The 12420-nt window shown below is 47.6% G+C and overlaps 1 protein-coding gene and 1 pseudogene across 5 annotated transcripts; one reads left to right on the forward strand and one right to left on the reverse strand.

Annotated features, from left to right (window-relative positions):
* Nucleotides 1–2747: 2747 nt before the first annotated feature.
* On the reverse strand, nt 2748–9156 carry PDP2 (pyruvate dehydrogenase phosphatase catalytic subunit 2). Of its 5 annotated transcripts, none has more exons than XM_033407760.2 (2): nt 9059–9156; nt 2748–6757 (listed from the first exon to the last, which is right to left on the reverse strand). In XM_033407760.2, the coding sequence occupies exon 2, from the start codon at nt 6701–6703 to the stop codon at nt 5111–5113; it is 1593 nt and encodes a 530-aa protein (XP_033263651.1). In that variant the 5' UTR covers nt 6704–6757; nt 9059–9156; the 3' UTR covers nt 2748–5110. The 5 variants fall into 5 exon arrangements, with proteins under 5 accessions (XP_033263651.1, XP_004280935.1, XP_033263653.1 ...); XM_004280887.3 differs by having other exon boundaries at nt 8977–9091; XM_033407762.2 differs by lacking the exon at nt 9059–9156 and adding an exon at nt 8960–8980.
* LOC101275209 (60S ribosomal protein L30-like) lies at nt 7120–7450 on the forward strand (annotated as a pseudogene).
* Nucleotides 9157–12420: the final 3264 nt, after the last annotated feature.

Here is a 12420-nt window from a genome sequence, read left to right on the forward strand (position 1 = left end):
ACAGGCTTAGTTGCTCCACGGCATGTGGGATCCTCCGGGACTAGGGTTCGAACTCATGTGCCCTGCATTGGCGGGCAGATTCTTAACCACTGTACCACCAGGGAAGTCCCTAGGTGGTTAGTTTTTATGGGCTGGGTAATTTCATAGGCTAATAAGTGGGAGGATTATTCCAACTATTTTGGGGAAAGGGCAGGGATTTCCAGGGTGGTGTCTTGGTAATCTCAATCATCCGCCTTCTGGTTCCCACCAGTCTGAGGTCCACAGTGCTTGTGGTCAGCACGCAGTCACCATCCTCCACCTGGGGTGGTGGGGTGGGGTTTAGTTCCTTCAGAACAACTCAAAGCTAAGTGTCAGATAGTTACGTATTCACCTTGAGGAGGAAGTGTTTTATCCATGAGCTATTGTCATTACTTTTGTTGTTTAACTGGTTTTCCTTTGTTTCTGAATTCCTTCACTTCCCTAATTAGTAACTCTTGTGCCGCTCTTTGGAACTCTGGGAAAGCCTAGGAGACCAGGGCCTTTTCTACAAATAAAAAACAGGAGACGGGAGGCGGGGGCAGCTTTTGTATCCAGGAGGGCCCCACAGGGTCCTGCTCGGTTTCACTTATGCCCTCGCTAGTGAAAGTCGGAAGGGGAACTCTGGCCCCCTCAATCCCCACTTGCTCCTCCCAGCCAGGAACAGGTAAGGTCAGGGGTCAATGGAACAAAGACACTGTGATCCATGGAGGTCCAGTAGAGGTTCACCCATCCATCCCAGAGGGAGCTGCTTGGAGTGCCAGCTACCCACGATACAGAGGGTCACTAGCCTGGGAACTACTTAAGGCCATTTAGTAGCATCAAATAAAATGGAAGCAAAAACTCTAGAGGTGAAAAGAACAGTATAAATTGACTTCCCCCTCTAGTTAAAGAGCGCAATGTTTAAAATTTAATTCTCCCTGTTTTCCCTCTATGTTTATCGAGTTCCAAATGATGGGATATTAGAATGCATGGGTTATCCATCTAGCTTCTTGTCACCACACCCTACTTCTCCACCCACCCACCCTGTGCCAAAAGTGGGCCATGGGATTTTTCCTGCATTATTATCCCTTTCTGAAAGCCCAGTATTGGGACATGTGCACAGCACAGTGGACTTGGTTCAAATTCCTGCCCTACCACAGTGTCGGGGCAAGTTTTCAAGCCTCTGGGCCTGTTTTTATCATGTTATAAAGAAGGAAACAGCTCCTCCATTACCCTTAGCAGACCTCAGACATTCCCTTTTCTACCTTTCTCTCCCCCAAATCTGCTCCTCCTCAAGGCCCAGTTTAACCACCCTAGTCCATACTAAATTTAATAACTTAATAGTTGTATTTGCATTTTAAGAAGCATCCACTGGAGCTGTCCTTATGAGCTGTATCACTCAGAGGCAATGAGATAAAACTCAGTCAGTGGGGGTGGGATGGAGTGGGGTCTTCAACTCTATCTAGGTAGCTGCCTAGACATTTTCCCCAAAGCTGGCTCTGAATTCAAGATTAACAAAGAAGCTGGTTTTACAAGGCCAGTTAGATAATGTGAAATCCCAGCAGGCCTTGGCCCTGAGTGTGTGGAGACCCTCACAACAAAAGCCTTCACACTTCCTTTTCATTCTTTTCAGCTTCCCACACACTGTTAACATTAAGCAAGGACTTCCTGTGTGCTCAGCAGTCATCGAAAATTTGCAAAGAAAATTTCTCTTTTGGGTGGACTATTGAACAGACCAGATAAAGGTGGTGAAACAAAGGCTGGCCTAATCTAGTACCCTAAGGACCTTAAAAATATGAATATTCAAAAACAAAAGAAACCAAATCTCATTTTTCCTCTCTTATTTACAAATTTCATTTAAATCTCTCTCATGGTTAGAAAATCAATGTCAAAAAAACATTGGTATACACTTTACAATACAAATGTCAGTAAATACTAAAGAACATGGTTAATAATTTTTCCAAGTAAATGTTTTATAAGAAATATTTTCAAGGAGGCCAGTTAAACTAAACGTCAGGTGCCCAAGGCATCGGGAACAGAGCCTCAGCCTGCTCAGTAGACAGTCGCACTGCAGTCCATGTGTGTTTTCCACTTGGTAACACACGTGGCAGCTCACAGGAAAAAGCGGTACCACCAGCCTTTATTCCCCAGCCTCAAAGCCACACCCGGGCATTCTCTGCTATGGGAGTCATGTTCAGCGACAAATGAACCACTAACAATGAAACTAGGATAGCTCAGTTCCAGGATATCCTGATTTAACCTGGGAAGTTAAGGTTTCCCCAAGATTGTCAAACCGAAAAATAGGTCACTAGGGGCTGATGGATGAAAGAGTCAAGCTAGACTCATTCTGAATACACTGTCGTGTTCTATACAATTAATTATTCTATTCTTTAATTCAAGTTTGAGTTGTTTCTATTTCCCTCATATAAAAGGTGTCAGCTCAGTTGTGTCTAAACTAAGTCTTAACCCACTCGATCTTTTAGGCCAATCGTACTTCTGGGAAAAATATGTTTATATATTAACATACCTCAAAGTTTACACTTTCATTATAATATATTAGCTTTAATGTTACAAATAACGTCTCAGAAAACTGAATAAGTAACTTGACCTAGCACGCTAACTTGAATTTAGAACTTCTCTATCCATTTTGACCAATCCCCAGAATCAGGAGAACTGTATTATTTACATAAAAAACAATATCTAAAACATGCCAATATTACCATTTCTTACCTAAAACAGTAAATATGCTGTTTAAAGCACCAAAGCATACTTTATTCAAAAGTGACATCCTAAACATTAAAGATTCAATCTCATTTTTTTAGTTCATTTCAGAAGTCTCAATATCAGAATCTTTACATAAAAGGAATGATAAGTGTTTCGGAAGACCTGACAAAGTACCACCAACTCCCTCTCAAATCCCAAGTGTCCTCAAGTGGTAGCCCATGTGCCTCAGGAAGGCCAGTGACAGCAGAACTGTGGTCAGGGAATCAGACATGCTGGGGTTTAACCAGGAGTTGCTCCGTGGAGCATTCATGGCAAGAGCAGACAGAGTTCACAATGGCAAAAGGCAGACAAGAAACCAGCCCTTCCTCTCTCTCAATATACCAATTAGAAAGCAGGAAATCTATTAGGCTGAGAAAAAACACAGATACCCTTGAAGGAATAGGTGGGAAGTCTGTATTCTCTCAACTGTCACACAGGTTACTTAATCAGCTATATTTATGACCCAAGCTAGGCTCCAAAACAGGATTCAGACCCTGTAATCCCGGTAAATGAGAGCGTGCACCAGGGTTTAGCTCGCATAAAGAACAAGGGTGTCAGACAAGCAGGCTCTAGTAACAAACCGTCATGCAAGCTGAATGACAGGGATTCACGTTTTATTTCTGAAGATCTAGGAGATCAGAAGGAAGATTAATAGTTTCAGAATAAAAGGACCAAGGCTTAAGCACTCAAAGGAGAATTTCTTAGATGAAGCCATATCAGTAAATGCACAGGGAAGTATCCGCAGGCTAGAAGTTTCTCAACACTTGAATGTCCTGAATGTGGACAAAAATGTGGAAGTCAAACCTAGCTGTTTGCTTTCCTTTCAGTACGAAAGGGGGTGAGGAGAGCGATCAATGAAGACAGTGCAGGAACATAAAAAGTGTCAGCTTTTGTGGGATTATATTTGTGTTTCCATTTAGGGACACATTTCCTGTTGTTTAAATGCTACAGCAATTCAGAACATGAAATTCATCCCCCCAGAAAGGATCCACATGGTTTAATTTTCAAATAAACACAGACTGTGCAGCCCATAGAAGCCAGTACAGGTTACATTTGGTTCTGCCCCAACTCCTATATTAAATAAGGCCTAGTTCCTGAGGAGTAGCAATGGCCATTTATCCCACAGTCTATAGGCAAGTGTCCCATCTGAAAAATCTCACTCCTCCCTCTTCCCCACTGCCCCTCGGGATGCAGCTAGGGAGACTAGGTGACTGTTCTCAGGTCCTTCATGTTTTTACCTCTCCAGATTCAGGCTGAATTTTAAGTCTAGAATCCACTGTATAAGCAGTCCTGCCTAAACTGTCTGTCACAATTACCACATGCAATCTTGAATTTTCTCCTTCCCTGCAACCATGTGAATTGGGAGCATTCTTTCTAGACAGTATTGCACAGTCAGCAGCAGGGTGAGGGAGTTCAGCATAGCAGAGGGGGAAGGAACATTAGGTGGAATTAGAAGAATGTCTGAGAGGTATAATCAGAAAGGTTAAGTGCTATGAGTAAATCTGCAGAGATTTACTAAACCCCGGAGGAAATTTTATTAATGCAGGAAAGGAGTTAAGGCCCAGACAGAAGTAACCTCCTAGCATGGCTCAAAGGTTCAGGGGGTGGGACTCAGTGGAAAGGTCCGAAAGCTGCACAAATAAATTCAGCCGGTTCAGAGGCCTGGCCACCTTCACCCTCAGCTGAAAACCAAGAAAACTCATTCCAAGCATGCTCGCTTAGAGCAGGCCTGTTTGCAAGTTTGAGGACTCAATTTTAAAATAAACTAAATCGGAACTAGAATGCAGCATTACAAAATGTTTTCACAAGTAAAATCATACACACAAAAAAGTTAGAATATTGCATAGAAAAGTATCCTGTAATATGCTGTGTAAACCTAGGTCTTTAGGAACTTCAAAATAAAAAACAAACAAAACCTCCCTTCATAGTCTAGAAGGCCATGATTACGAACTGAGAATTATCAACTTTGCAGATTTTTGTATCAAGACCTCCTAAGATCCTGAACTTCTTCATATCCTTAGAATCATGATTCATTTTATACTTCGCAGGCTCAGGCTGACAGTTTAACAACAGTGTATTTATAAAAGGACTTGGGTTACACGAGCCCCAGCCAAGTCTACGGTCTCTGTGTTCCACCCTTTCTGCGTAGAAGAGGTGACCAAAACATGCAGGGACATAAAATCACTACTATTGTTTTTAATCCTAGGCTGTTTTTTCTCTCACGTTAGTCTATTAAGCAAGCTACATCTGCCTGCCCTTTAACAACAAGGTCTAAATAGCCAGTTTAAGAGTAAGTGAACATGTCTTAGAAGAGCATTTAAGTTAACCTTGGCAACAGGATGGGAGACTCTTAACTCCCCTTGTAAGATGCACCAATCGAGTCTGAGTTAAAATACACCACAGTGACAGAGATATCATCCCTGTACATCCTTGCCAAGTCCTCCGGCAATGTCAGCATCGCCGACAGCCGCTCAGGCTCCATCTCCCCGTACTCGTTGTTCCCTATGGCGTATCTGATCAGACGTGTGGCTGCGTTTTGGTCGGTGGCGTGGAGCCCCTGGGCTTTCCTCTGCAGCAGCAGGCTCTGCATGAGTCCCAGGTTGGCAGGTCTCTGGGCCAGGTCTGGCTTGTGCCGACACACTTCAGCCAGGTGCTCCACCACCAGCCTCACCACATCCTCATTGCCCAGCACATCCCACAGGCCGTCAGAGGCCAGCACAAGGAACTTATCCTGGGGCCTCAGCCTGTGGTATGTGACCTCAGGCCTGGCCGTCAGGTAAGGTGGAGTGTAGTAGTGTGTGGGGGTGAACTGGTAAATGTTGAGGGCCTCGGTGTCAAAGCCCCGCTCCAGGACACTGCGCTGCAGCTCTTTACTCCACTTCAGCTGGACGTCCCCGAAGGCCCTGCAGGGCATGAGGACACCGAGCAGTCTGTTGTCCATGATGATTGTCCTGTGCTCTGACTCAGGATGCTCCCTCTTTAGCCGTGACAGCTCGGTTGGGTTCCAGGCATTGTGGTCCCGGGTGAGGGGCAGACAAGACCACATGCCATTGTCCTCCTGGACACCAAGGATGGCCCGGCAGTCACCAGCATTTGCCACATGTAAGTGAACTCCATCGACATGGGCCATGCAAGCTGTTGCCCCTGAGAAAGCAACCTGGAGTGAAAGGTTCCTGGTCATCTCATCTTCCAGGGCGGCCTGGATCTCTAGCGAGATGTCAGAATCCAGCCTCTGGAAGGAGTACATTAATGCTTCCTCAATGTTCAGCCCCATTTCCATGTGCAGGTTCAGCAGCTCCTGCCAGTAGACACGGAGGTGATCAAGGTGCACTGACGTGACATCCTTGTAGATACTGTCCCCTGGGTGCTTGAGCCACTGCAGAATGGGCAGCAGGGGCTTCATGCTTTCCATCGCCCCCTCCATCTGCTCCAGCGTCTGCTGGGACATCAGTGACACTGCCACATAGTAGAAGAGCCTCTCGCTCACCGCTTGAGCACATGCGTGGCCACCATGTCCATCGAAGACACCAAACATCAGCCCATTGGTCTGCAGGCAGGCGGCTACACCTCCCCGGTCCTCCACTGGGAAATTGGCAGCCAGCTGGTTGCTCTCAAACCGCAACACCGAACTTGGGACTCCACTGACAAGGTCAAGAATCTTGTGGGCCGACTCACCAGCTCGCAGCACTTCATTTACCTGCTCAGGGCTGAGCGGCAAGTGGAAATCATCTTCCTCTGTTGATGTGTGTCTATAGGCTTTCTGCAGAGCAATGCCACCACATGAGGCATTGTTTTTTAGGGTGACTGGCCCCTGGGGAAAGAGCCTCCATTTTGATTTAATCCTATTTGAGGCATATCTTGAATATAAACGTTGTCCCCCTTGTAATGTGGCAATGCTGTTTCTTGCAGAATTGAAAATCCAGTAGGACACAGTACTTGACATTCTGAAACTGTATGAGCGAATGCGTTCCTTCAGCAAAAAGGGTTTTTTCTAAACCTGAAAATTTGAGAGTTTAAGAAAGTTTTAAATTTAATTTTTTAAAAATAATGACTTCTGAAAACACTTAATCTCAAAATACTTAAGCAAGTCTCCACACCTCCCATTATAAGATATAATCACATTTCAGAAAATGGGTTTTTAAACACTCTCTGATCTTAAAGAGTCACTGAGGGCTACCCCAGAGGCCACCTTTTCCTCCTTCCCAAATCCTTTCCCTTGCCAGGGCCCTGTGCCCAGCTCCCACGTTCACTCTCCCCAGTAGGCTTTAAGTGTTCATTTAAATATAAGCTCTTTCTTGCTCCCCAGCTATCTTGGTGGCTGCTTTCTGTTGGACGCCATCCAGCACCTAAACCAGGAAGATGGTGGCAGCAAAAAAGATGGAAAAGTCGCCGGAGACAGATCAATTCTAGGCTCCAGCTGGTTATGGTAAGTGGAAAGTATGTGCTGGGGTACCAGCAGACTCTGAAGATGATCAGACAAGGCAAAGTGAACCTGGTCCTCCTCGCCAACAACGGCCCAGCCTTGAGGAAATCTGAACTAGAGTACTACACCATGTTGGCCAAAACTGGTGTCCGTCACTACAGCGGCAATAATATTGAATTGGGCACAGCATGAGGAAAATACTACAGAGTATGTACACTGATCCAGGTGATGATTAGAAACAAGCCAGAAGAAACTGGTGAAAAGTAAATCATGCAAAGTTTCTTTAATAAAACTGGCCAGAGCTTTTTCTACATGTATGTAAATGAATGCCTCAAACAGTGGCTAAACATGGCCATTTCAGAGGCCCAAAAGCACACTAGGTACGATACTAGCTGTCTAGCAGCGGACACACTACTTCACTTGCCTGACTTCCAGTTGTCCATCCGTGGAATGGGAATATTAGTTTCATACGGTTTTGTGATGGTTTAAAGAAATATAACCCTTCGGCTCCAAAAAAGGTATTATTACTTTTATCATTAGGTGTATCATTGGGGATTAGAGGTTGTTTCCACTGTGTCTCTACTTATAAAATACCAAACTGCAACGCCTAACGCCTCAACCTTTCCCCTACTTAGGGTTTTTTGTTTTTTGTTTTTTGTTTTTGCGATACGCGGGCCTCTCACTGTTGTGGCCTCTCCCGTTGCAGAGCACAGGCTCCGGACGCGCAGGCTCCGCGGCCATGGCTCATGGGCCCAGCCGCTCCGCGGCATGTGGGATCTTCCCAGACCGGGGCACGAACCCGCGTCCCCTGAATCGGAAGGCGGACTCTCAACCACTGCGCCACCAGGGAAGCCCCCCTACTTAGGTTTTAACCTACTTATTTCCCAAGGCTGGCATCAGTAGGTGAAAGGGTGTAGACTCATATTGCCAAACTGAGTTCCAAAACGTTCACATCTGCCTCCACAAGGGCATGAAGGAAGCAGTTTCCTAGCACCTTCAACAGCCTCTGGTGGTATTTTTCCTTAGACAAAAAAAAAAAGCTGCTCTATTTTCTATTTTCTCTGGTGACCCGGGAGGAGAGTTTCCACGTGTTTTCAGATTTCGTTTATGAATCCTGCCCTCCTCAAGTTTGTCTGTTGGGGTGTGGAGAGCGCCCACACTTGAGGACCGCCCCCTCTCCCCAGCCCACCCCGCCGAACTACGAACTGGTGCGGTCGGGCAGGGCGCGCAGAGGGCGCCTCCCCGCGCCCCCCAACCCCACCCCCAGCCCTGCAGAGAAGCCAGGCGGCAATGCCCGACGCAAGGCGGTCTGCCGCAGACCGGACCCAGACAATTTCGCGTATCTAAAGAAAACAGATCCCAAAGTCAAGCCTCACAGATAAGAAAGAGCGCGGCCTCCTAAGTCCAACAAGCCCTATCTCCCTCAAACCCTGGCGCGGCCACGTCCCTGAGCCCCAGCTTCCGGGTCTATAAAAAAGGAGAATTCAGTTGAGATGCTGAGCTCACAGAGGGTACTCCGAGGGCTAAAACAGCTACTGCGGAAGTCCCGGTACACAGCCAAAGGCCCTGAGCAAGGCCGCGAACCCACGTGGCGCGTGCGCGCGAGACGGGTGACCGTAGCTGTGACCAAGGCTCTTCCCCGTCCGCCGCGGGCCCGCCCCCTCACCTCACCTCCACTCTCCACCCCATCACGTGAGCCGATGCTGCGGGCCGGAGCGGACCCGGCGAGGTTAGAGGTTTTCACATCCCGCGCTCACCCCCTTCCCTACATCGCACCCTGGTCCTCCTCTCACCCGCTTGCGCCAAAGCCGCCGGGTCCGTCAGTCAATTCTGCGCCAGCCTGCGGTGCCGCAGCTGCCTCCACCCCGGACTCACCTCCCTGAAGGGACCTCTTGTGCTGATCCAGCTAGAGAAGGAAGCATCCTCTCGCCACCCTTTATTGGTTCATCCGTGGAGGCGGGCACCTGACGGACAGCGTAATTGCCCAATGGCTGAGGAGGGAGAGAGGGCGGGATCCAGAGAGGCCCAATCTGGTTCCTCCCCCTCCCCCGCCCATCCTACCCAACCTTTACCCGCACCCCCCTCAGGCTCTGACCTTGGGTAGGCTCGGGGGCGGGCTTCGGGACCAGGCAGTCTTGTGGCTGAGCACCCCCACCACGTGACACTCCCCCCTCCCCGTTCTGCGCACCCCAAACCGAGCAACCTCTCCCATTCCTCACTGTTGTTAATAATACCCCACGGCTTCCTCTCCATTTCTGTGCTGACCAGTTCAGACCCCTCTCCCAGGCGCCACACCCTTCTATATCCACTTGGACGCCTCCCTCTGGAGGCCCTATGTACACCTTAAACATAGCTTGTCTGAAACTCATCTTTCTGCCAGACCTGCTCTTCCTCTCCTCCCCTAACCCAGTAATGGCCCCATCATCTGCTCAGAGACCCAAGCCCCAAGCCTGGGAGTCATTTTGACTCCTCTTCCCTCACCCCCACCCGTCTCCTGTCTGTTATCTAATCCTGTTCATCTCACCTCCTAAATATCTCTCCAATCCAACTATTTGCCTCCAGCTACCCTCCCACTCCACTGCAACCTTCTCATCTGGTCTCCCCACCTGTGACTTCAACTTAGCCCTAGTTGCTCTGCTTCTACAGATCAGGTAGGTGACCCTTCTACAGCTCAAATTGCTGCTGTAAAGTCTTCATTGGCTCCCCACCAACCACTGGGCCTTGAACTGACAATTATATTGGCATGGCCACTGATGGTTACCACAATAGTTAGTGGTTGGTACGTTGAGAAAGGCTGAGAACCAGGACACCAGATATTTCCTCAGTCCCTTCCATTGTGGAATTCCAGTTATGGCCTGCTGGAATTGCTTTACTAGAACTCATCTATTATCTCTGATAAATCAAGTGCAGTCTTCCCTGGAGGCAGAGAAAAATAGGAGACGACCAGAAAAGCCCACTTAGATCCCTGAAAAGGTGGTCTTCTGGAAGGAAGACACACTGGCTTACCTGGGGAGCCTGGCCAGCCCACCTGGATCCAAGGACATGGCTGCCATAAAACAGCTCCTGTCAGACTTGCCTCTGATATGATATTCATACCGCCACTCACCCTTGGCCCTTTCCGGAAGTTCTACCAGTAAGTAAGAATTTGCAATATCTCTCTTCCTGGATATTAAGATGGCTGTTTCATACTTAAACTAAAAATAACTCCAAGGGATTCTAAATAAATGGGTACAATTATTATTATTTTGTATAGATAGTCCATTTGGGGTTATAGAAGGTTATCCTTCAGCACAGAGGCAGCACAGCTTATGGGTGCCTACGATATGTCAGGCCCTGGGCCAACGGCAGGGGACACACAGATGGCTGCCCTCACCACACTTTCCTGAGAATATTACATCACTCTGCTGTCTGAAACCACTGAGTTTCTAAGTTACCACACACACACCACTTCCAAAGTAAAAATGCACCCTTGAGGATTTTGTGTGCACTGGAACTTTTGTTTAAAGGGTATAACCAGCTTAGTTTCCCTATACTTGATGGCTAGCCCAAGAACCCTATCCAGTCTCCCAAGGCTTCCTTGTCACAAGGTCTTATTAGAAAAAAAATGAAGGAAAAGGACTTATCTCTGCCCTGAGAAAGGGAAAGCACCAGCTCAGCTGTCATTTTCCAAGAAAATATGTACAAATACTCTGTCTCACTCAAAACCAAGCAAATGTGAATTAAAATGAGATACTGATTTTTTTCAGTCAACCTGACAAACATTAAAACATGATTAATACCTAATGTTGGTGAGTGGGCATTGCTATCTTGGCAGGTGGGAGTGTAATTTGAGGCTGCCCAATGGACAGATCTTTGACCCACTAATTCTACTTCTTCTAATTTATCCTACAGAGGCAGTCAAAGGCAAACCTTACAAATTTTCTACAATAAGTACACATTACCCCATCTGTATAATATCTTGTATAATTAGAAAAAAAAAAAAAGCAGGGGCTTCCCTGGTGGCGCAGTGGTTGAGAGTCCGCCTGCCGATGCAGTGGACACGGGTTCGTGCCCTGGTCCGGGAAGATCCCACATGCCGCGGAGCGGCTGGGCCCGTGAGTCATGGCCGCTGAGCCTGCGCGTCCGGAGCCTGTGCTCCGCAACGGGGAGAGGCCACAACAGTGAGAGGCCCGCGTACCGCAAAAAAAAAAAAAAAAAAAAAGAAGAAGCAAAACTGTATTTTAAAAACGGAGGAGTGGCGGGGGTAGGGAGATAGATCTCTTAGATGATTCTGGCCAAGTCCCCTGATTCCCTAGCAATGCAGATAAGACCATCTATGGAATGTTAGGAAAGCTGGATTTGAGGATGATCTTGTGTCAGGAGGAATTGAGATGGTGGCAGAAGGTTTTTGTCTAACTGTCAAAACCATATCTGGCCTGATATCTGGGAGAGTTTATAAAAAACCTCAGATGGGGCTTCCCTGGTGGTGCAGCGGTTGAGAGTCCGCCTGCCGATGCAGGGGATACAGGTTTGTGCCCCGGTCTGGGAGGATCCCACATGCCGCGGAGCGGCTGGGCCCGTGAGCCATGGCCGCTGAGCCTGCGCGTCCAGAGGCTGTGCTCCGTGGCGGGAGAGACCACAGCAGTGAGGGGCCTGCATGCCGCAAAAAAACAAAACAAAACAAAAAAACCCTCAGATGTCTTCTTTGCCAACATGAGCTTGCCCTTGCAATGTTTCTGTGTTATCATTGCTGCCCAAGGCAGCTGAATAAGCCCAGAAAAGCCTTCTTGCTGATCTGAGCACATTTGTGCCATCCTAAATCAAGTGGTTTAACTTCACCACCTTTTAACCAAGCAGGTGGCTTTCCCTGGCACTGTCCTCTCCCAAACTGATCACGCACGGGCACGTACACACATACACACACGCGCGCGCGCGCGCACACACACACACACACACACACACACACACCACCTCCATTTCCTTTAGAGGGAATGGTTACCAATCCCTGCAGAGCAGCAAACTCAGGGACATATTTAGCAAGTCTTGAGGATGCTCGTGACAAAGGCTTGGGATTTTTTGAAAAATACAAGTCCTGCCTCAGCCCTCTTAAACCTGTTCTGAAGCAACAGCACTGACAGACTTGCCAGTTTATCAGGAGGCCTCAGAATGGTTATGTTAAGCTCCTAGCTTCTAGAGCCAACCTAAGATTGCCCTTCAGTAGAAGATGGGCAGAGCCTTTGAGGGGAAATACGACCTGT

This window comes from Orcinus orca, chromosome 20, assembly GCF_937001465.1.
Source record: "Orcinus orca chromosome 20, mOrcOrc1.1, whole genome shotgun sequence".
NCBI lineage: Eukaryota > Metazoa > Chordata > Mammalia > Artiodactyla > Delphinidae > Orcinus > Orcinus orca.

What these genes read in the sequence shown, in the direction of transcription:
- PDP2 (XM_033407760.2), bottom strand. Translation starts at nt 6,703, where the DNA reads ATGTCAAGTACTGTGTCCTACTGGATTTTCAATTCTGCAAGAAACAGC.